Raw genomic sequence first — 25,457 nt, forward strand, 5'->3', positions numbered from 1 at the left:
GGGGCAGAGCTGGGCGAGGTGCTGCTGTGCCCTCCTGGCAGGGTTGCTGTGTTGCTTCCTGCCTCTGTCAGTCCAGCAGACAACTCTTGTCACTCTTCATTCAAGTCAGTGTGCCCACCTGGCAGGGTTGCTGTCTTTGTTTGTTACCTGCCTACCAGCCAGTGTTTTCCCAGGCAATTCAGCCAAAGAGACTCTGAGGTTATTGACTGTGAATAGGAAAGTAGCGCTATTTGCACTTCAAAGAAACCTACAGCGGAGTTTAGGGATAGTGACCCCCTCGCTGCTTCAACACCTGATTTGATTATCCCTTTATGAACTTTGCCCTCCAGGGAGGCTGAGAGGGGCCCAGATGTCAAGCACTTCTGTGGAAACAATGAAAGTTTTTAGCTCTTTGCTTTGAGAGTTTTTGTGGAAAAAAATCAAATTTTACCTGCACCTACCACAAAACCTGCTGGGCCGAACTGTCTGAAATTTGGCAGGTGGAGTCCCCTCCAGGGGGGGCTGAAATGTCTCCAAATTTCATGTACATATCATAAAAACTAAAACAAGTTATGGTCATTTGTGTTTTCCCACAAATGAGTGATTTGGATATCTGAATCTCACTTCACATTTGGATCCGAGTTGAAGCGGAGTGGTCCAAATCAGTCCAAAGGGGAGTGGGGCCACTTCAGAAGATCTGAAGCGGCATCCAAAGTGAAGCAGGGGGGTGTCCATGCACAGCCCTAGAAATTATACCAGTGAAGTGCTTTGAGTGATCAGAGACATTATATAGATACTGTTATTCTCCATACACAAGACCAATTTCCATAGTTGCCATTGATGAAGTTTCTCCTACAAAACAAATACAAGAACACACGGACCCCTTTGTAACGTACAGCAAGGGATATGGTCTTACCTTTTTGCAGACAGTCCTTGAAGATGTGACTACGCAGCCTCCAGCCTCCGCTCACAGCTGCCCCTCCACCTCACAGATCAAGCAGGCCAGTCTGTATGTATAAACAAGGACATTTTGCCCAGCATTCTTTCCAATGGGCAGATTTCTATATAGTCTTTTGACTGAACTCTTCTTGACTTTGATCTCAGAGGGAAGACCACTTCAAGTCAGGACCTGACAGAATCAGACTGAAACTACCTGCTTCTGCTCAGACTTCGTCTGAATCTGATGTACATCCCTACTTTAAAGTAATATCTGCTTTGACACTTGGCTCAGGCCCTTTTCAGGCGTTCTCATCCAGAATATGGCAAATGCATGCAGGGAAGGAGAGCTCCAGCCCCAGCCATCTCCCTCATCACTCTCAACCTGTATTCATGGAAGGTGATGGTCTGGAGAGGACAGCCTTTGGTGTCCATGGAGGCTCTCCATCTGAGCCAGAATGCTGAAAAATCCACATTCAAAGCACCAGCAAAGATATCTTGCCAACCATCAGGCAATGCTGGGTATCAATTACTGCACACATAACTGAAACACTGGAGTTTTATCTTCTATGCCTGACTCTCTCCACACCCCCACAACCCCCATCTCAAAACTCGTAGCATTGCTGCAGCCAATTCTCCCAATATTTTGAAAGGACTTGGTGGCAGTGGGCTGAAACACTTTCCCTGTGTGGCTCAGTTTTGCAGTTTCTGTGACTTTGGTGCAAACTGAGCAGTAAACAAAATGTTTAAAAAAAAACACAAAACCTCAAATAGAGTTTTTAAAATGCATAACTCCTTAAGTCCTGCACCTATCCTACTGAAAATTTGCAGTGAACTTCCCTTATCTAAGTAATAGTTCAGGTTCATGCAAATTGCCCACAAAGCCCAAAGGGAAGAACACCAATCTTCAAAAACGAAACTCTCCCCAAATGCCAAGGCGCCTACCACAACCCCACACCTGTTATGTGAAATTTGTCAGGCTTCATCCATTTAGAACAGACTACTGCATGTGCAAATTTCATCCAGTTCTTCAGAAAAATTGGGAAAGGTTATACATGTGTGTTGATGTTCCCCATGTAGCCACCGAGGAAAGAATGCAAAGCTTTTAACAACATCAACAACAACAACAACAACAACAACAGCAACAGCAAAGCAAGGCAACCTTCTGCCTCAGATCTGGGGTGAAGCACAATGTTAATCTGAGGCACTGAGCAACTCCCTGTCTGAGACAACATGGTGGGTTCCAAGATGAATATTTTCTCTGTGCACAACCCATGAAAGCAACATCTACTCCCAGTATATTCAGAACAAGCCCATAGGAGCCTTCCCAAAAATGTGTGCCACACACGGTCCCAGGGCATAGTCTGAAGGCACATGAGGCAGCCACCTTGCTGAAGCTAAGCAGGTTTGGGTCTGGTCAGTGCTTGGAGGGGAGACCACCTGGGAAGCGCATGTAGCCACATTTAGTTCCATGATGGAAGAAAGGTGGGATATAAATAAAAAATAATAATAAAAAATAATGCATACCACACACTCCTATCACGCCACTGCCTCTTTGTTGGATGACCTTCCATTTCCTGCCCTCTGCTCCTCAAGCTTTCATCACACCAACTCTTCTTCTTGTAACGCTTTTCAGCCAGCCACCACTCTTGCACTTCTTACCACTTCCTTTGCCATTCTCCCTCCATTCTGTTCCATCCCTGGCTCACCAAGCCCCGCCCACATTCCAAAGGTAAACCCACTAATGGTTGCTAGGGTCAGAACCCTCCTCCTTGTCTCTCTAACATGCAGCCTCCTTCCCATCTTGCTTCTGGTCTGCCAGCAGCTATAGGGGATTCTGTGGTTGGGATGGGAAGCCGGAGCAGAGTGCTCTGGAGGATTCTTTCCTTTACATGGAAAATGACTCACAAGCATGGCTGGTGCTGGTGATGTTATGGAACATCCTTTGTTGGACTGCTGCTCAGAAATGGCCTCTGCTGATCTTAGGAAATGTCCTGAGAGAGACTGGAGGTCAGATACAACTGCTGGGCTTTAGGTATGCCTCTTATGAGGTGACCATCCCAAGGAAACTGATGCCCAGATATGGACAACAAAGACCACAGGATGTCAGTTACCTGCTACAGATTGAGGGGAAGGGTCATCTAGTGCACCTCAGGCAGAGGAAGGGATTTGTCCCTAAACACTTCCCAGTCTTCACCTATAGTAAGAAGGGTCACCTCCAGGTGGATTATCCTTTCATTAAGGATGACTGTTTCTACCATGGCTCTGTACAAGATCAGGATTTCTCTATGGTTGCCCTCAGCACATGCTCAGGAGGACTCAGGGGTCTATTGAGTTTCAGAAATAAGACCTATGAAATTGAACCTGTCCAAGCATCTGCTACTTTTCAGCATGTGGTGTATCACTTGGAAGGAAAGGAGGATGCCATCCACATGCGGTGTGGGCTAACAGAGGAAGTGCAAAGACGTCAAGAGGACTTCATCCAGAATACAGAGAACGTAGCAGCCAAAACTGTATCTGAAGGAGAGTGGTGGACACACTCTAGGTACGTGAAGGTTGCAATTGTGGTCGAACATCAACGATATATCAGCTTTGATAAAAATGAAACTATTGTTACTATTCAAGTTCTCGATGTTATCCATATTGCAAATTCATTCTATGATCCACTTGGTGTTCTTGTGACTATAGCTGGACTGGAGATATGGTCCGAAAAGAACCTCATTGTGATTGCTGATGACATAGAGGACTTGCTTGGCACTTTCACTATTTGGAGAAAAAACACGCTAGTTAAACGGCTAGAGAATGATGCTGGTCACTTATTTGTGTATAAGCGTTTTGGAACTACGCTTGGATTAGCTTATGTAGGAGCAATTTGTAGCATTAACTGGGCATCTGCTGTCGAATCATTTGTGACTTCTAGTTTGTTCCTTTTTGCTCACACATTTGCCCATGAATTAGGACACATTCTTGGAATGAAACATGATGAACAATACTGTACTTGTAATCAATATAAGTGCATTATGGCTGCACATCAGGCAATCAGTGATAAGTTTAGCAATTGCAGTTATCAGCAGTATTTTGCAAAAAGGAACACTGCTTGCTTGTTAGTTCCACCAGACCCTGATAAAATGTATAAATTCAAATCCTGTGGCAACAAAGTAGTGGAAACTGGTGAGCAGTGTGACTGTGGTTCAAAAACTCAATGTGAGTCGGACCCCTGTTGCCAACCTAATTGTAAGTTGCGTTCCAGTGCCACTTGTGCTTTTGGACGGTGCTGTGTCAGCTGTCAATATCTTCCAGCTCAATCTATTTGCAGAGAGAAGACCAGCACCTGTGATCTTCCTGAGTACTGCAATGGGATTTCAGAGTGGTGTCCTGAAGATGTTCATGTGCAAGATGGTGCCCCATGCAGTGATGGTGCATACTGTTATCATGGGAAGTGCACCACCCACAGTGGGCAGTGCAAAATGATCTTTGGCAAGGAAGCAACAGTTGCTTCAAACACTTGCTTCAGAGAGATGAATACTCAAGGTGATCGCTTTGGCAACTGTGGCCTTAAACAAGGACGTTATGACAAATGCAACCATGAAAATATCCTGTGTGGCCGGATCCAGTGTGATAATGTGCGTAATGTACCTTCTCTGGAGGAACACAATACTGTAGTACAAATGTCCATTGGCAATAAGCGATGCTGGGGTACAGACTACCACAGTGGGATGGAGACAGCTGATATCGGTGCAGTTATAGATGGCACTCCTTGCGGCACTGACATGATGTGCATTGATGGGCAGTGCATGAATGTGTCCCTGTTGAAGTATGATTGTGATGTCACAAAGTGCCATAATCGGGGAGTATGCAACACCCACAAACATTGTCACTGTGAGTATGGCTGGGCCCCTCCCGACTGTCTCAATAAAGGCTACGGTGGCAGCCTTGACAGTGGACCTCCTCCACCCCAGAATGGAGATGCTATAGCAGGAACTATAATTGGAAGTTTATTTCTCCTTTTTGCTGCTCTTGGGCTTTGCCTTTGTGTATATTTCAGATATGGACTGATCCAGCACTTCAGAAGATTGAGGAAAAGGTTCCATCCCTTAAAATCAAAACAGGAAGGAATCCCAGAGTAGATCACAGTATTATGCAAAAATATATTTGAGTTTACAAACTTTTGATTATTTTTAAAGCTGATTTTTTATGACATTGTCTCCTAAGCTATTGGTTTATGAAAATGCTAGTGAATGAACCTAAGGGTTGAACTAGCCCTTATTCTGATATGGTGACGCCTTCAAGCAAACGTACACAGCTGTCAGAGTGGGAGCCATTGTGCCTTCCTCCTTTGAATGAAGCTGTGCCTGCTGGCACCCCTGAGCATGGCACCTGCTTTGGTGCACCCCTATAGCTCCCTGAGGGAAGGGTCTGTCCTTTGCATTCCCCTGAGGGGGACTTCCCCACAGCAGGAGCAAGGGAGAAGCTGTATAACTGTCCCTTGGCCTACCCATCTCTCCTGGCTTAAACCTGTATCAACTGCAAAGCTATGAACTGGTTATGGAAGTCTGTCCCTAGTGACTGAAAGTGGTACTGGAAGCAAGCTTCAACCACAAGGACATATTTTCATTAATTAACGTATTTTAAAAACCAAATAACGCAGAGGTAAACATGCCTAGGGTTCCCTTAGTGTATGCATGCTAATTGTCAGGCATCTAGGTTCCATGGACTTGGCACTATGGCACTGACCGACGGACAGACACACATCTTCTTTTATTATTGTAGATTCAGTTTACCAAGAGAGGACAATTTGGTATATGTTGGAGCTATTGCCATCCTCGAACTCTCAGAAATACCTCCCTCTAGCCTACAGGGGACAGGGCAATCTGTGCTGCAGGTTTCATTTGTAGTTCTTAATATTCAAATCTGAGAATTCAAGTATGATTGAAACAAATGGGGAAAATATATGGGAGCGCTGTTTTCTGACGAAGTCTGGCAATGACTGGGGGAATATAATGGAAAACAATTTGTTGTTCAGTCATTCAGTCATGTCCGACTCTTTGTGACCCCATGGACCATAGCACGCCAGGCCTTCCTGTCCTGCGCTCTCTCCCGGAGCGTGCTCAAGTCCATATTCATTGCATCGGTGATGCTATCTAGCCATCTCATCCTCTGCTGTCCCCTTCTCCTTTTGCCTTCAATCTTTCCCACAATACGCACAAGTAATCTTAAAGATTTTAAAACAACAACAACCCCGCACCAGTGGTATTTAACCCACATACATTAAAATTAAACTATGGATTCACATCTGATAATTAGCCCCATTCAGTCCTTGGGAAAGTGCGTTGTGTAAACATGTGAAGAGAGGGAGCGCTCCAGCCCCACCCTGTACATGTCGCTCTCATTGCACTGTACATGTGGATGGTGACTGTCGGAGGTGAGAGCAAGAGCCTGCCCTACCCATGGGGGCTCTCCACAGGATCCAGAGTGCTGATTACCCACATAGTCCACATGCCAATTGCTGTATGTCCTTTGTGGGAATAAGAGGATCAGATATTTCCGACACGTTGTTTTGTATTGCATAGAACAAAATTAGAGAGTAAATTTTCAGAGGATCCCCTGAGAGTTCTTTTGAATTATGTAAAAGGATATCTGGATAAGGTGGATGTGCAAATGGTTACTAGCCTATGAATAAAAAAAGAAAGCCAAACATGTTACTCCATGATAGGAAATGCCTCCCTCTGGCCTGCAGGGGACATGGCAATATTTGTTGCAGGCTCCATTGTTAGTTCGTAACTGAGTATTCAAGTATTATTGGAATAAGTGGGGAAAACATGAGAATAGTGTTTTCTGATGAAGTTTGGCAATGGCTGAAAGTTCTTTTGAATTATGGAAGAGAATATTTGGATAAGGTAGATGTGCAAATGGTTACTAATCCAGTAATGAAAAGCAAAGATAGCTATGATAGTCGATGAGAAGAAACTCTAAAGACCACGGTTGAGTAATCCCTTTATTAGGACCAACAATAATGTCACAAAGCAGTGAACAAGGCTAGGAAAAATGCCAAATCATCTATTTAAGCCCACAAAGCCCAACAAAATACTTATTTCACGGAAGGCAAACTGCGAGTGCTTAGAGAAACAGAAACAGAAACACAGGCAAGACACCCACACATATCACACACCTACACCAAAAAGACGGACAAACAAGCTAACTTACACGCATCTAGAGGTGTTGGAGAAATCAGCAATGGATTCAAATGAGTTCAGATTTCTATGAGTCCAACCTGCAGATTCTGCAGCAAACCAGCTTTTTATAAGTCACGCAGCCTTGTGGACCATGTTTTTTTTACATTTGGGGGGGATTTGTGCAAATTTGCATTAGCGTAAGTCTGCATTTGTGCTAATGCACATTTGCAAAGAGGAATTAAATTCTCATACATCCCTAAAGGAAATCTGATTCTTTCAATGAGTGGGCAACAGAAAAAGACACCTGATAATCGACGAAACACAAAAGGAACCGATTTAACACAATCCATACATCCCTACATGCATCCTACACAGAAAGGCAACATACCCCCTCTGGTCCCTCCAGAGATGCTTCCTGCCACTCTCCAGCTTACCTTTTTCTCTTTTTTCTGTGTGGCAGCCACCCACACTTTTTATTTTCACAGAATGCCTCTAGAGCCCACATGGGGCCTAAAGGCATGTTTGGAAAATGAAGATGGTGCTGGAAGTCAGTGCTTTGCTTTGCAGCATGCCAGTCTTCCAGTTAAAAGAAGAATAAAATGTGGTTTTTTTAAAAAAACACATTAAAATCAGGAGGGGCAAGGAGCCGGGCAAGGCAGCAAGAGAGGCGTCTGTGGCACATTGGCGCCCATGGGCACCATGTTGGAGATCCCAGGGCTAGATGTTACAAAAGGCAGACGCTGGGGAGCAGGACACAAAAAAGTACAAAAACTGGGCCAGGCGATGTGGCTATGAGCTGTGCGCTTCAGACCCAGTCTCAAGATGGAGGCTGTACTGAATGATTTAGGCATTGCTGGGTGCTGCAAGGATCAGATTTAACCCCCATTTCTGAAAACCTAAATGTATCTGATCTTATTCCATTTTTTAATATAGATGCACTAGGAGGGGTGTTGAACCTGACGCCCAAGGGCCAAATCTAGCCCACCTAGCACCCCAGTCAAGGCCTCTGGGGTTTGCCAAATGGCCCCATCCCCTTCCCCCAGCCACGAATTGTTTGGTCATTTCCCAGCTTTTGTGCAGCTTTTTCTCAATTCTAAAAGGTTGAAATACTTCTCCTAAGGCCTAGTTACTGGCACGAAGAGCTTCAAGCTAAAATATGCTGGCCATCTTTTCCTCACTTCTTCGTTATATTTGGATGTTTAGAAGAAGCGTTGTTGAGTAATGTACGAACTCTTGGTTAAGAACTGATGAATAGCTGAGAATCATGGGTAATATGCAGTTAAGTCCTCCCACCGATGGAAGCACTTCTGTCAGTGGAACGGGGAGGGGCTAAGTCCCCCTCCCCCTTACGGCCTCCCATGCGCCCTCAAAATCTGCTCCAGAAGGTCGGGGGACCCTCTGACATTGATCTGATAGGGTGCAGGTGGAAGAGAAGAGGAGAAAGAACTAACAACTGACTTTATCCAGCAGCTTAATGAATTCATCTTCAGGCTAATAAACTACTACTTCCCCATGGGTCTAACTTCAACGTATCTTCTGTGCAATTGCAATGAACTAATAACTGGCTTCTGTTTACAAACTTAATGGATCACTCTTCAAACTAATGACCCAGTTTTGTTACCATGGGACTAACCATAACCAATTTTCTCTGTAATTGTAAAAAAAAACCCTAATACACTAGTAACTGACTTTTATCTAGGAATGTAATGAACTGACCTTTTTACCGATGAACCAATTCTTCTCTACAAGTCTTACCTACTATAATAAGGGTGGGGAACCTGTAGCTTGCCAAATGTAGTGGGACTCCAACTCACATCAGTCCCAGCCAACATGGCCAGAGTTCAGGGATGATGGGAGTTGGAGTCCAACATCTTTTGTCCACAGGTTCCTCATCTTGGCACTATAAGGTTGTATAAATTAACAGTTAATTGCAGTCTGAGAATTGACAATTTTTGTCATGGACTGGCAACTCCCTGTTATGTGAGAGCAAGGGTATACAGGGAAAGCACTGAGCCCCCACTCTTTCTTGCTCTTCCTTTCCTGTGGCCTTCCCCACTGTCACCAGGTGGAAATCTTTTTTTTTCCTTTGGTTGCCTCCATCAAACCAGCCTTAAAACCCTCTTGGTTTCAGCAGGCATCTAATTTAGGTAGTGTGAGGGTTGGCTAAGACATGGGGTGGATAGTCCAAAAAGAAAAGAGAGCACAACATTTCAAAAAACAATGTTTAAAGTGTTACTGAAGAAAAATATTAATAGGAAAAAAATCTGAATGGATATACATACACACAAACACACACACCACAAAAAAACCCATATGTGCAATACTGGTAATAAAACAAACGAGGCATAAATGCATCCAGCTAGCCTCACTAGACGGTGTCCCTATTTTATCCAGGGGGGTTTCTCTCCTGCATTGACCAGGGGGTTGGACTCGAAGGTCTTATAGGTCCCTTTCAATCCTACTATTCTATGATTCTATGAGAAGCGAATGGAGAATTACCTGGATTTTTTCAAGTGATCAGCTTTGGTGCGCTTGTGTCCAGACAGGGCTCCACGAGCAAGTGTACCACACCAGTATAAGTTGCTTCGCAGAAGATACTTCCAGGTGGGGGTGGGGGTTGGAGTGAATGTCATCTGACTGGCAGGGAATGCTCAACCAATAAGAGAGGCACCCCCCCTCCAGGCTCTCCCCCCTTTCTCCTTTGATAAAATCCTGGGAGGTTTCCTCCAGTGTCTTGTCAAAAATCACTCTCCTTCTCTTTCTCCCCCCCCCACACACATTAAGTACTTCCTTAAATCAACAATAATCACAGGAACACAGTGTTCCCCTGCCTTGAAGCTGCTGAAGCTATGAACAATCTCCTCCTCTCTCACCCCCACTCTGCATTACTTATTTCCTTAAATAAACAATCATTATAGGAACACAGTGTTCTCATAGCCCTGCTGCAATCAACGGAAGCTTCGAAGCTTTGACATTAAAGCTCTCTAAATGTGTTATTTCAGTTCATGGGAAACTAGTAACTTCGGGAGTACGCATTTTGGGAACAAGCCCACAATACTTCTGAAGGGAATAAACCAAACAATGGAGAATCACAGCTTAGGGAAATCGCTTTACAGCCTTTAGGAAAGTAGTGCTTTAAAATGTGCTATTTCAATTGAGGGGAATCTCTGTAAATGCTAGTGTGTGCATTCAGAGGACAAGCCTCATTAACCACAATGGGAGTTACTTCTGAGAAGACACTAATTGGTTTGTGCTGGGAAATACAGGGACAAGAAATACCCCTTGACCAGGGTCACGGTGAAAAGCACACCCCTGGGCAGGCTAGCATACCTGAAGCAAAAGCAGGGGTTGGAGCACACAACAGCTATACCAGGGAGAACCCGACTTAAGAAAAAGAATCGGACTTTAAGCAGTCTCAGGAAATCTGGTTTTTCTGTGATAAGCTCCGGCGGTGGCTGCTGGATGGCCACAACGTCATGTATCCCTAATGACACACAGCTTGCTGGTGGAGACACCCCCAGGTCCCTTATCCAAGCAACATCTTACTGTCATTGGCCCAGCTCTGTCAACTGGTTAACCAGTTCCAGTAGCTCTGACTCTTGGCTTCTTTCCTTCCTTTTCTCTCGCTTTACCTCTCTGCCTTTGGCTTTTATCTCCTAAACTTTCTCTCTCTCTCCTCCACCCCCAACACCAACCAATCAGGAGGGTACTTTGTTGTTCATTTCTGCAAACTAAGTAGTATCCAACACTGTCCCAGTGCTAATGATGTTGTGCTAGCATTGGCTTATGCTCGCACTGTGACAGCATTGGAGACTGCTCCAAGTTTTCATTTCCTAAGTTGAAACGTTTCTCTCTCTCCCTCTGCCTCTCACCTTCTGTTAAACTTGATAATCTCCTCCTTTGCTAAACACAATTTCTTGACTTCCACATTCTAACTAAACTTTTGACCTCCAAACTATTAACCTTTGGGCTGAAACTGATTTGCGCCCCCCGCTCCCCCGAAGCAAAACTGGAGGATCAGGAGGGGTTCTAAAGAACCCATAAACAACCTTGAGTAAGGAATCACAAGCACACCGTAAATGCTTCGTGTAGAAAAGCTCTACATTTTTCATCATTTGCAGAAGCAGCATCATTGGATCAGAACAAGCAGTATTCATCTGAGCTGCCTGCTGTCCCAGGAAGGCTCTCTCACAGAAAAGTGCAGAGCGTCCATGTCTGGCAGCCACTCTCAATAGGGGGAGTCTCAGAGATCACTCCCCTTCATGGATCACTGCCTTGTTGTGGTGAAGGGGCTTGTGTAACTCAGTGAAGCCATAAGCTATGCCGTGCAGGGCCACCCAAGATGGACAGGTCATGGCGGAGAGTTCTGACAAAATGTGGTCCACTGGAGAAGGAAATGGCAACCCACTCCAGTATTCTTGCCAAGTAAACCCCATGGAATGTATCACAAGGCTAAAAGATATGACGCTGGAAGATGAGCCCCTCAGGTCGGAAGGTGTCCAATATACTACTGGGGAAGAGCAGAGGGAATTTCCAAGTAGCGCCAGAAAGAGTGAAGCGGCTGGGCCAAAGCCAAAAGGACACTCAGCTGTGGATGTGTCTGGTGGTGAAAAGAAAATCCGATGCTGTAAAGAACAATATTGTTTAGGAACCTGGAATGTAAGAACAATGAATCAAGGTAAGCTGGAGGTGGTCAAACATGAGATGGCAAGATTGAACATCGACATCTTGGGAATCAGTGAAATAAAATGGACAAGCATGGGCGAATTTAATTCAGGTGACCATTACATGTACTACTGTGGGCAAGAATCCCTTAGAAGAAATGGAGTAGCACTCATAGTCAATAAAAGGGTGGGAAAAGCAGTACTTGGGTACAATCTCAAAAACAATAGAATGATCTCAGTACGAATCCAAGGCAAACCATTCAACATCACAGTAATTCAAGTCTATGCCCCAATCACTGATGCCGAAGAAGCTGAGGTTGATCGATTCTACGAAGACCTACAACACCTTCTAGAAATAACATCAACAAAAGATGCCCTTTTCATCATAGGGGATTGGAATGCTAAAGTAGGAAGTCAAGAAATAACTGGGATAACAGGCAAGCATGGCCTTGGTGTTCAAAATGAAGCAGGACAAAGGCTAATAGAGTTTTGCCAAGAGAACACGCTCATCATAGTAAACACTCTTTTCCAACAGCACAAGAGGAGACTCTACACATGGACATCACCAGATAGTCAATATCGAAATCAGATTGATTATGTCCTTTGCAGCCAAAGATGGAGAAGCTCTACACAGTCAGTAAAAACAAGACCTGGAGCTGACTGTGGCTCAGATCATGAGCTGCTTCTTCCAAAATTTCAGCTTAAATTGAAGAACGTAGGGAAAACCACTAAACCATTTAGGTATCACCTCAAACATATCCCTTATGAATATACAGTGGAGATGAGGAATAGATTTCAGGGATTAGACCTGATAGACAGAGTGCCTGAGGAACTATGGACGGAGGTCCATAACATTGTTCAGGAGGCAGCAACTCAATCCATCCCAAAGAAAAAGAAATGCAAGAAAGCCAAGTGGCTGTCTGATGAGGCTTTACAAGTAGCTGAGGAAAGAAGGGAAGCGAAAAGCAAGGGAGAAAGGGGAAGATATAGCCAACTGAATGCAGAGTTCCAGAGAACAGCAAGGAGAGACAAGAAGGCCTTCTTAAATGAACAATGCAAAGAAATCGAAGAAAATAATAGAATGGGAAAGACTAGAGATTTCTTCAAGAAAATTGGAGATCTCAACGAAACGTTCTGTGCAAAGATGGGCATGATAAAAGACAAAGAAGGCAGGGACCTAACAGAAGCAGATGGGATTAAGAAGAGGTGGCAATAATACACAGAAGAACTATACAGGAAAGATCTGAATGTCCCTGATAGCCATGACAGTGTGGTCACTGAACTTGAGCCGGACATCCTAGAGAGTGAAGTCAAGTGGGCCTTAGGAAGCATTACTAACAACAAAGCCAGTGGAGATGACAGTATTCCAGCTGAGCTATTTAAAATCCTAAAAGATGACGCTGTTAAAGTGCTGCACTCAATATGCCAACAAATTTGGAACACTCAACAGTGGCCACAAGACTGGAAAAGGTCAGTTTATATTCTAGTTCCAAAGAAGGGCAATGCCAAAGAGTGTTCAAACTGCCGTACAATTGCACTCATTTCATATGCCAGCAAGGTTATGCTCAAAATCCTACAAGCTAGGATTCAGCAAAGAACTACCAGAAGTACAAGCTGGGTTTCAAAGAGATCAAATCGCCAACATTTGCTGGATCATGGAGAAAGCAAGAGAATTCCAGAAAAATGTCTATTTCTGCTTCATTGACTATACTAAAGCCTTTGATTGTGTGGATCACAACAAACTGTGGCAAATTCTGAAAGAGATGGGAGTACCAGACCACCTTACCTGTCTCCTGAGAAACCTGTACAAGGGTCAAGAAGCAACAGTGAGAACCGGACATGGAACAACCAATTGGTTCAAAATTGGGAAAGGAGTACGACAAAGCTGTATATTGTCGCCCTGCTTATTTAACTTATATGCAGAGTACATCATGAGAAACGCTGGGTTGGATGAATTACAGGTCAGAATTAAGACTGCCGGGACAATTATCAACAACCTCAGATAACACAGACGATACCACCCTAATGGCAGAAAGAGAAGAGGATCTAAAGAGCCTCTTGTTGAGGGTGAAAGTAGAGAGTGCAAAAGCTGGTTTGAAACTCAACATTAAAAAAACTAAGAACATGGCATCTGGCCCCATCACTTCCTGGCATATAGAAGGGGAAGAAATGGAAGCAGTGACGGATTTTACTTCCTTGGGCTCCAAGATCACCACAGACGGTGACTGTAGCCATGAAATTAAAAGACGCTTGCTCCTTGGGAGGAAAGCTATGGCAAACCTAGACAGCATAGTCAGAAGCAGAGACATCACCTTGTCGACAAAGGTCCGTCTAATCAAAGCTATGGTTTTCCCAGTAGTAATGTACGGCTGTGAGAGCTGGACTATAAGGAAGGCTGAGCGCCGAAGAATTGATGCTTTCGAACTGTGGTGCTGGAGAAGACTCTTACGAGCCCCCTGGACTGCAAGGAGGTCAAATCAGTCAATCCTAAAGGAAAGCAACCCTGAGTGCTCATTGGAAGGACAGATACTGAAGCTGAAGCTCAAATATTTTGGCCACCTAATGCGAAGAGAAAACTCCCTGGAAAAGACCCTGATGCTGGGAAAGATTGAAGGCAAAAGGAGAAGGGGACAGCAGAGGATGAGATGGCTAGATAGCATCACTGATGCAATAAACATGAATTTGAGCACACTCCGGGAGAGAGCGGAGGACAGGAAGGCCTGACGTGCTATGGTCCATGGGGTCACGAAGTGTCGGACATGACTTAACAACTGAACAGCAACAGAGATCACTCTTAACCTCTTGTTGACTAGCTGAATGTGTGTGTGTACATAAAAATACACTTAGGATTCTGGGGGACAAGTCCATCCTTGTCCGCACCGCAGCCATCCATGTGTACTGACCTGTAATCTTCCCCTCCCTTCTCCTTGCACCCAACTAGATGCTGCCAACACAAAATCGATAGGTCTGCAAACTTCTCATAAGCATGCTGCTACTTCCTTCTTGTTCTCAGTGAGCCCATTTTGACTCCATTTTCTAGTTCTCACTCCCCATATGAGGCCTCCTCTCAGACACCTTTCAAGGAACATGTCTCTATATGAGATACTATAGACTTTTCTAGAGATGCTAGCAAAGTTCTGGGTATGCTTGGAGGTTGACTTCAGGGGCTTATAAAAACCCAGCTTTAATGGGGTAAATTGTAGAATATTCTTAGCGTGGGGGTGGGGGTGGGAAGGGGCTGTTGAAACCCTGCTAATATAGATGCTGGCTAAAATATACTGTACACCTGGACTTTTTCCAAAATTAAGAGTAAGGTTTATCTGGGAAATAAGAGGATCAGAATTTTGGATTGAACAAGCAAATAGGAAAATTACTTAACTACAGAACAGGTAACTCACCCTGATGCTGGGAAAGACTGAAGGCAAAAGGAGAAGGGGATGGCAGAGGATGAGATGGCTAGATAGCATCACCGATGCAATGAATATGAACTTGAGCACACTCCGGGAGAGAGCGCAGGACAGGAAGGCCTGGCGTGCTATGGTCCATGGGGTCACGAAGAGTCGGACACGACTGAACGACTGAACAACAAATACTCTAAGTAAAACCAAAATTGTAGAGCAGCCTTTTCTAACCTGTTGCCCTCCAGATGTGTTGAAATGATGGAAGTTGCAGTCCATCACATCTGGAGGACACCAAGTTTGGGAAGGCTGCTCTACAGTTTCCCTTTCCTAAACACATTATGATTTATTTTTTCTCTCATCCAACTGTCCTCTTTTAACTATGCGTTATTTCCCTCCTTCACATTCTCTCTCTTATCCCTAGGTGTTTTTCTCTTGCTGATATTTTGAATAATTACTATCCGAAAGAGATGAATGAATTGGCATGCTCTAGCTATTTTATTGCTGGGGGTGGGACATGGGGGGGTGTTCTTCATGCTTTTAGTCTGTGAAGTGCCTCAAAGAGGGTTTGGGTTTGTTTTTGGTTTTTTTTGAGAAATGGCAGTTTTTAAGACATAGATAAATAAATATTTAAAATAATTAATCCACATAATCCAGTTGTCATAATTAGCTACAGGACAACTGCATTTGATATCACTTCTGCAGTTTACCTGCTACTGCTATTTCTTTCATCCCATACCCTCTATGCAAAAGTTGTCCTATTATTTATTTATTATTACATTTATATCCTGCCTTTCCCCCTCTTGCAAGGAATACAAGGCGGCTCACATGGTCCCCCTCCTCTCCATTTTATCCTCACAACAACCCTGTGAGGTAGATTAGGCCGGGAGTCATTGACTGGCCCAAAGTCACCCAGTGAGCTTCATGGCCAAGTGGGGACTGAAACCAGAATCTCCCAAGTCCTAGTCCAACACTTTAACCAGTACACCATACTGGCTCTCAATCTTATGCATGTCCCTCAATGCTACCAGGAAAACATAATCTATTACAGTATATTAGTAATAAGCCCAATGATGTCTCCTCTAAGTGCATGCTACACATCTCTGTTATGACAATCTCCCTTTCTTGGATGATCTTCCATTTACCTGCCCTCTGATCCTCAAGTTCCCATCACACACACCTCTTCTTCTTGTAGCCCCTTTCTGCCAGCCACCACTCTCAGACTTTCTTCTTACCACTGCCTTTACCATTCTCCCTCTATTCTGTTCCATCCCCGACTCACCAAGCCCCGCCCACATTCCAAAGTTATCGGCAGTTGCTATAGTTTGAGCCTCATCTAAAGCTGTCTTCCCATTTTGCCTCTGGCCTGCCAACAGCTGTAGGGGGCTATTCTGACTGGTCCAAGAAGCTGGGGGTGGTCCGAACGATTCTTTTCTCTGACAGAGAAAATGACTTGCAGTTTTGTACAGCTGGTGCTGCTGATCTTACAGAGTGTCCTTGGTGAGACAGTTGGTCAGAAACTGCCTCTGGGTTTTAGATATGCCTCATATGAGGTGACCATCCCAAGGAAACTGACACCCAGGTATGGAGAACAAGAACCTCCGGATGTCAACTACCTACTGCAGATTGAGGGGAAGGGCTATATAGTGCACCTCAGGCAGAAGAAGAACTTTGTCCCTAAACACTTCCCCATCTTCACCTATAATAAGAAAGGGGACCTCCAGCTTGACTATCCTTTCATCAGGGATGACTGTTTCTACAATGGTTTCTTACAAGGCAAACCTCACTCTTTGGTCGTCCTCAGCACTTGCTCAGGGGGACTCAGGGGTCTGTTGCAATTTGAAAATGAGACCTATGAAATTGAACCTGTCCAGGCATCTACTACCTTTCAACATGTGGTGTATCAGTTGGAAGGAAAGGTGGGTGATGTCCTCATGAGGTGTGGGCTAACGGAGCAAGAGCAAAGTCGTCAAGAAGCCATGATCCAGAACAGAGAGTATTTAGCAGCCAAAGCTTCTGAAGGAGACTGGTGGACACACACCAGGTATGCAGATGTTGCAATTGTGGTGGAACATCAACTATATATCAAGTTTGGCAGGAATGAAACTTTAAATGCTGTACATGCTCTAGAGGTTATCCATACTGCAAATACATTATATAAGCCGCTTGGTGTAATTGTATCCATAGTTGGACTAGAGATATGGTCAGAAAAGAACCTCATACATATTGATGACAAAATCAGTTCAATGCTTAACAATTTCAATTCTTGGAGGACAAACACACTAAATAAACATTTACCAAATGATGCTGGTCACTTATTTGTATACAAGTCTTTTGGACGTACAGGTGGATTAGCATTCACAGGAACCATTTGTAGCTCCCGCTGGGGATCTGCTGTTGAATCATATACGGATTTCAGTGCGTTCTCTTTTTCTGTCCTATTTGCCCATGAATTAGGACATAATCTTGGCATGAACCATGATGGAAAATACTGTCATTGTGAGAGAAAATCCTGCATTATGGCTCCAGCTCCGGGTGAAGCTGACAAGTTTAGCAATTGCAGCTATAATGATTATTTCAAACTAAGGAACTCTAAATGCCTGTTAATTCAATCAGACCCTGAAAATAGGTTTAGACTCAAATACTGTGGCAATAAAATAGTGGAAAATGGAGAGCAATGTGACTGTGGTACCAAAGTTCAATGTAAATTGGATCCATGTTGCCAATCTAACTGTAAGTTGCGTTCAGGTGCTGTTTGTAATATTGGGCAGTGCTGTGCCAAGTGTCACTATCGTCCAGCTGGAGCTGTTTGCAGAGAGACCACTGGCTTGTGTGATCTTCCAGAGTACTGCAATGGGACTTCGCAGTGGTGTCCTGAAGATGTTCATGTACAGGATGGTACCCCGTGCAAAGATTCTGTACACTGTTATCAGGGGAAGTGTGCTACTCTTGATGGGCAGTGCAAAATGATTTTTGGCAAAAGAGCAAGCGTTGCCTCAGAAAGTTGTTTCAGAGTAATGAATGCTCGAGGGGATCGCTTTGGCAACTGTGGCATTAAAAATGGACATTATCACAAATGTAAGGCTAAGAATATCCTGTGTGGTCGAATTCAGTGTGACAGGGTGCAGACATTACCATCTTTGCAGGAAGATAGCACTGTAGTTCAAATGGCCATTGGCATCCATCATTGCTGGGGTACAGACTACCACATTGGAATGGAGACAGCTGATATTGGAGCAGTGAGCGATGGCAGTCATTGTGGCTCTGACAAGATGTGTATTGGTGGGCAATGCAGGAACCTGTCCTTCTTGAAGTATGATTGTGCTCCCACAAAGTGCCATAGTCGGGGAATATGCAACTCCCGCAAACGCTGCCATTGTGAGTACGGCTGGGCTCCACCCGAGTGTCTCAATAAAGGCTACGGTGGCAGCCTTGACAGTGGGCCCCCTCCGCCAGACAGGATTGGCCTCATTGCAGGAACTATTGCAACAATAGTATTTGTCATTCCTGCTTCTGTTGGCCTGGGCATATATTACAGGACAGAACTGAGACACCACTTTAGAAGTATAAGTTCAAGAATCCATCCAACAGAATAAATGGAGGATGGAAACCCACAGTAGATCACAGAAGCGAATAATTTACAGTGTGCCAAAAATGGAGGGTGGGGGGTAATATACAAAAAAAAAATTGAGCTTGCAAGCTTTTCATTAATGTTTTTTTAAAAGCTGCTTTTTGATGGAATTCGTGGTAGTTCTCTCTATACGTAACCCACAGAAACCTCTCCCTTTATTAGACTGTTGCATGGGCGGTGGGGAGAGAATATATCCTTTGAAATGGAAGACTACACACCCTGAGTAAATGTACTGTTTTCAAATAGGGGACCACATACTCTCATCAGCCACATTAGCACAAATGGTATTTAAATAACTGACATCCTACCCCCATGTTGTACTGCCAACTATGGGGATAACATTGCACCCAAATCCCCTAATGCCACTGGAATACAAAAATGTAATGTATCATTGCAAAATGGTACTGATACCAAAATATTTCATTTTGTGATGGCAAAATATAAAGCAATCTACAGGACCACAAACACAGAACTGGTAAACAGAAAAAAGAGCTTAAATATTGAATATATAGTATAAATACATATATACAGTTTATAACTTGAAATATCAAATTCTACAATCTGATATGAATGTTAATTTACTTCAAAGTCCATCCATGCAGATGAGATCTTTTAATATTCTGAGTAATTCCTTCTGAATAAATCCTGATGCAAGGTCAGTATATTTATCTCTCTTGGACTCTATTTATTTAGCGGAAAAATATATCTCCAGAAAAAGCATTCATTTCCTTCATTTTTATTCTCAGAAGTGCTTTATGTAGCCAAAATTGCACCATGTGCACAGATGTGTGAGAGAGAGATCAGCAGATTTGGGGGAGCCCCAAGGTTTGCGGAAGTACAAAATAAAACTTTAGGAATTTTTATTTATTATTATTTATTATTAAATTTATTAATTGCCCATCTGGCTGGTCACCCAGCCACTCTGGGCGATGTACAACTTACCATAAAACAATTTAAAACAATAAAATTCTACCATAATTTTTTTTTTAAAATACCCTAACCCACCCCAAATGCCTGCCTGAACAACCACGTTTTTAATGCACGACGGAAGCTCATTAAAGAGGGGGCATGACGGAGTTCCCTAGGGAGGGAGTTCCACAGGGTGGGGGCCACCACAGAGAAGGCCCTCTCCCTTGTCCCCACCAGTCTAGCTGTCCTGGCTGATGGGACAGAGAGAAGGCCATCCGAGGCTGATCTTGTTAAGCGGCCTGTCTGGTGCTGCTGGAGGCGCTCCTTAAGATAGGCTGGGCCGGAACCATATAGGGTTTTAAAGGTCAAAACCAACACCTTGAATTTGGCCCGGAAAACAACTGGTAACCAGTGCAACTCCTTCAGCACTGGAGTGATGTGATCTCGCCGGCGGCTGCCTTTAATCAGGCGAGCCGCCGCGTTCTGTACCAGCTGCAGTTTCCGAACCGTCTTCAAGGGTAATCCCACGTAGAGCGCATTACAGTAGTCTAAACGAGAGGAGACCAGGGCATGTACTACCGATGGGAGCAGATGGTCGGGAAGGAAGGGGTGCAGCCACCGTATCAGATGGAGTTGATACAGCGTTGTCCAGCTCACAGCTAACACCTGAGCCTCCATGGACAGCTGGGAGTCCAAAATGACCCCCAGGCTGCGGACCTGGTCTTTCAAGGGTAGCCATACCCCATTCAACACCAGGTCAACATCCCCCAGCCTCCTCTTGTCTCCCACCAAAAGTATCTCGGTCTTGTCAGGGTTCAGCTTCAGCTTATTCCTCCCCATCCAGCCACTCAGCATCTCCAGACATTTGGACAGGGATTCTACGGCCAACCTTGGTGAAGATGTGAATGAGAGGTAGAGCTGCGTGTCATCCGCATACTGATGACACTGCACCCCAAACCTCCTGATGATAGCCCCCAGCGGCTTCACATAGATGTTAAATAGCATCGGGGAGAGGATGGAACCCTGTGGCACCCCACAAGTAAGTGGCCACGGGACCGAAACCTCCTCTCCTAGTGCTACCCTCTGGTACCTGCCGGAGAGGAAGGACCGGAACCACCGCAATACAGTGTCTCCAATGCCCAACCCCTCCAGGCGGTCCAGGAGGATACCGTGCTCAACAGTATCAAGAGCCGCTGAGAGGTCGAGAACAAGGAAGGAGCATTCACCCCTATCCAGAGCCCTCCTCATATCATCCACCAAGGCGACCAAGGCCGTTTCTGTCCCATGCCCAGGCCTGAAGCCCGATTGAAATGGGTCTAGAGAATCAGTTTCTTCCAAGTGTGCCTTCAACTGCACCGCCACCACCCGCTCAATCACCTTGCCCCAAAATGGCAGATTTGAGACTGGGCGAAAGTTGTTCAGAACTTGAGGATCCAAGGAGGGCTTCTTTAAGAGCGGTCTTATCACTGCCTCCTTGAGGGCTGATGGCATCACTCCCTCCTCAAGGGAGGCGTTCACCACCGCCTTGATCCCTTCACCCAGTCTCTCTCTGCAGCCCATAATGAGCCAAGATGGGCAAGGATCAAGTAAGCAGGTGGTCGGCCTTACAGATGAAAGCACCTTGTCCACTTCATCAGGAGGAAGAAGCTGGAACCGATCCCACAAAACCGGTTTGCCACAGGCCGCCTCTTGCTCACTAACTGTATCCACAGTGTGCAGAGTAACACACCTAATCTGATAAATTTTATCTGCAAAGTGCCTTGCCAAAGCCTCACAGGAGGCCTTAGATTGCTCCAGTGGTTCCGGAGCCACAGGACCGACCAGGCTCCGGACCACTTGGAACAGCCTCCTGGGACAGCACTCTGCAGACGCAATGGAGGCAGCATAATATTCCTTTTTTGCTGCCTTCACTGCCACGTGATAGGCTGAAGATACAGCTCTAGCCCGTGTCTGATCGTCTTTGGAGCGAGACTTCCGCCACCGGCGCTCTAGCCGTCTCACCTCCTGTTTCAGAGCTCGTAACCGCGGATTGAACCATGGTGCAGTCCGAGCCCTGCTCAGGGGGAGAGGGCGTTTCGGAGCCACCCGATCTAATGCCCCAGTGATTGCGGCATTCCAGCCACCCACCAGGGTCTCGACCGAGTGGCCATTGGCATGCCCCAGAGAATCCCCAAGGGCGTTCAGGAATCCATTTGGATCCATAAGACGCCTGGGGTGGACCATTTTAATGGGTCCTCCACCCCTGCGGAGGGGTTGTGGAACCGAGAAAGTCCAACGTCACCAGATAGTGATCTGACCATGACAAGGGGGTGGTGGATATACCCCCGACTTCCAGATCACTCCCCGCTTCTCCAGAAACAAACACAAGGTCTAGTGCATGACCGGCTACATGGGTGGGCCCAGTTAGAATATGGTGCAGCTCCCAGGAGGCCATGGTCTCCATGAAGTCCCGAGGTGCTCCTGTGAGGATGGCCTCCGAATGTACATTGAAGTCCCCCAACACCAGTAAGTTAGGGGACTGTACACGCACATCAGAGACCACCTCAAGCACCTCGGCCAGGGAGTCAGTCATGCAGCGGGGTGGACGGTACACGAGCAGAATCCCCAGACTGCCCTTCGGGCCCAACCTCCAGTACATGCACTCAGCAACCTTGGTCTCCCAGAGAGGGGGTCTGGTGAAGACCAAGGACTCTCGGTAGATAACAGCCACTCCCCCTCCCCGATCCCCAGCCCTCGGCTGCTGTGCATACGAAAATCCAGCTGGACACATGGCTGCAAGGGTTGGAGCAGCAGCCTCGGCCAGCCAGGTCTCCGTAATACATGCCAGGTCTGCGCCCTCATCCAGGATCATGTCATGGATGAGGGAGGTTTTCTGGGTAACAGACCTGGCATTGCAGAGCAGCAAACGAAGGCCAGAAGATGGGGTCACGCCTCCCCCAGCCATCCTTTGGCTCTGGACAGGCCCGGAGCAGGGGACAGATACTACACATCTCTCCCTTGTTCCCCTTACCTGGCATGGCCTGCCCCTAGCGCTCTGCCAGCGCCTGCCGCCCAGCCTCGGTATGTTCTGGCCCCCAACACTCCCCCCACTGCCTCCATCAGGTGGACACATGCCCCCTCGCTCCTGCCTATCAGGCAGGCTACCCACCCCTAAAAACACAACAAAATCCCGCCCAACAAAATAAAACAAACAAAACAATTAAAATCCCCTTAAAAATGCCAGGCAGGAGTCCACAGGGAAGGCCTGGTGGTGGTGGTGGCGGCGGCAGCAGCAGCAGCAGGCCCAGCAGCAGCAAGCACGCCTCTTCCCTGGTGGTGGTGGTAGTGGTGGTGGTGGCTTCTCCTGCAGGCCCTGGCTCTCCCAGGTCACCTCAGCCAGCCAGCTTATGTAGCCCCTCCAGAGAGGGGCAGGTGGAGCATCACAGCTGGCTCGGTACCTGGGGGTCTGGTCCTGCAGGGACTGGCGGTCTGCCAGGCAGAAGTCCACAGGGAAGGCCTGGTGGTGGTGGCAGCGGCAGCAGCAGCAGGCCCAGCAGCAGCAGGCACGCCTCTTCCCTTGTGGTGGTGGTGGCTTCTCCTGCAGGCCCTGGCTCTCCCAGACCACCTCAGCCAGCCAGCTAATGTAGCCCCTCCAGGGAGGGGCAGGTGGAGCAGCACAGCTGGCTCAGTACCTGGGGGTCTGGTCCTGCAGGGACTGGCGGTCTGCCAGGCAGAAGTCCACAGGGAAGGCCTGGTGGTGGTGGCAGCGGCGGCAGCAGCAAGCCCAGCAGCAGCAAGCACGCCTCTTCCCCGGTGGTGGTGGTGGTGGTGGCTTCTCCTGCAGGCCCTGGCTCTTAGGAAAAACACTAAGAGGACGAGCACCCCCAAAAACAGCCCAACGAGGGCTGAGCATGCTCCATAGCCACAGAATATTGACTGACAGACAGACTGAAGGGTGGGTAGAATGGAGTATCCTACAAGAAAGCATAGCTTGCTGGCTAACACTCTGAAAAGGAGCCCTCTGCACTGCAACATTCTATTACAGCCCGTATATTCTGATAGCAAACTCAGTTAAGTGGCTGTGTAGCCAAATGTGGCTACTGGGAAAAAAAGAGTGTGCATGGGGAAACCTCAAAGTTTGCGGAAGAAAGATCTTTGTGTGTGTGTGGGGGGGGAACCTAAGTAGGCAACCCCCTCCACCCAAGCCCCCCAATAAGGACTGAGCATGCTCAGTGGCCAAAGTCTCTGCTGCTGAGTGTCTGTTGGGGGGCATGGGGGTTTCCGATGTCAGTGGGGTAGTGAATCTGCTCCAGATTTCAGTCAGAATCAAAAAGAACTCTAAATGAGCTGTCCATGGTGCTGAAAACCTACAGTGGATTCACCACCCCACTGACATCAGAGCCACCAGCCTCCACTGGGCAGGGGCCGAAGAGATGAAAACCGAGGGTCTTCATGACAACGGAATGAGATGCACGTTGGCATATTATCTGGATTTTCATGGAATTGGCTTTGGTCCATCAGGGGCACATGAAGCAAGATAAGCCTAGTGAACCACATCTTTAAAAACTGGTTTTCAGGGGCCACACAGTGCTTGAAAGGAACATACTTCTGGGTAGGCTGGGGGGAGTAGAACTGAATGTCATCAAACGTCATCAAACTGGCAGGGGCTGCTCGACCAATGAGAGAGGCTTGTTTCCTGGCCCATGTCCAGGCTCCCCCCTGCTAGTACATTATTATGAAGAGCAACTAATTTTTCCCCATGTGTGCAGATTTCCCTGAAGAAGCCAAAATCCCTGGTTCTTGAGTGCAGGATCCAAAGGCTCCCCACTGAGAGCACCCCCCCCCATTTCACCCCATTCCAGCAAACCGTTGTGGAGTTATTGCTTCCATCACCACCCTTTTCTCCTACTCTGGGCACTTTCTCCCTGCTTGCAATGACAGGCAACTGAGACCTCACCAGACTGGAGAAGCAACTTTACATAACATCAAAGAAGCTGCTTTACACAATATTGGAGATACAATTTAACACAACAATGGCGAAGCAAAGTCATACAAACATCAGAGAAGTGCATCATCATGGAGGTTAATTAGAAACATAGAATCATAGAATAGTAGGGTTGGAAGAGGCCTATAAGACCATCGAGTCCAACCCCCTGCTCAATGCAGGAATCCAAGTCAAAGCATCCCTGACAGATGGCTGTCCAGCCTCATCTTGAATGCCTCCAGTGTGGGAGAGCCCACCACCTCCCTAGGTCATTGGTTCCATTGTCGTATTGCTCTAACAGTCAGGACGTTTTTCCTGAGGTTCAGCCGGAATCTGGCTTCCTGTAACTTGAGCCCATTATTCCGTGTCCTGCACTCTGGGATGATCGAGAAGAGAGCCTGGCCTTCCTCTCTGTGACAACTTTTCAAGTACTTGAAGAGCGCTATCATATCTCCCCTCAGTCTTCTCTTCTCAAGGCTAAACATGCCCAGTTCTTTCAGTCTCTCCTCATAGGGTGAAATGGGAGAGCTGGGTGATTCTGAAGGCTGGAAAGGCTCAGTGAGGTCATGGCCAGGTGAAAGACACACCCCTGGGCAGAGCTATCATGTAAAGGCAGAGGATAGGGGCAAACAGCACCAGAAGCGCGGAGAACCCCAGATTAAAGAAATAAAATGGAGTAAAAGTCATCTCAGAAAATCCAGATTTTCCAGTGGAAATCTCTGACGTGGCTGCAGATTGGCCATGACATCATCTGCTGCCAACAACCTTGAAATGTTCCCAGTTCACAGCAAATCCCCTGTGAGG

The 25,457-nt window shown here is 46.3% G+C and overlaps 1 protein-coding gene and 1 pseudogene across 1 annotated transcript; both read left to right on the plus strand.

Moving 5' to 3' along the window:
- Window positions 1-2,807: 2,807 nt before the first annotated feature.
- On the plus strand, window positions 2,808-5,042 carry LOC146357444 (disintegrin and metalloproteinase domain-containing protein 20-like). The gene has a single exon (XM_084848075.1). The coding sequence runs from the start codon at window positions 2,808-2,810 to the stop codon at window positions 5,040-5,042; it is 2,235 nt and encodes a 744-aa protein (XP_084704201.1).
- Window positions 5,043-16,598: 11,556 nt separating this feature from the next.
- On the plus strand, window positions 16,599-18,770 carry LOC146357445 (disintegrin and metalloproteinase domain-containing protein 20-like; annotated as a pseudogene).
- The last annotated feature ends 6,687 nt before the right edge of the window (window positions 18,771-25,457 follow it).

Source organism: Heloderma suspectum, chromosome 1 (assembly GCF_057233095.1).
Source record: "Heloderma suspectum isolate Gila_16-S chromosome 1, 16-S_ref, whole genome shotgun sequence".
Classification (NCBI taxonomy): Eukaryota; Metazoa; Chordata; class Lepidosauria; order Squamata; family Helodermatidae; genus Heloderma; species Heloderma suspectum.

What these genes read in the sequence shown, in the direction of transcription:
- LOC146357444 (XM_084848075.1), top strand. Translation starts at nt 2,808, where the DNA reads ATGGAAAATGACTCACAAGCATGGCTGGTGCTGGTGATGTTATGGAAC.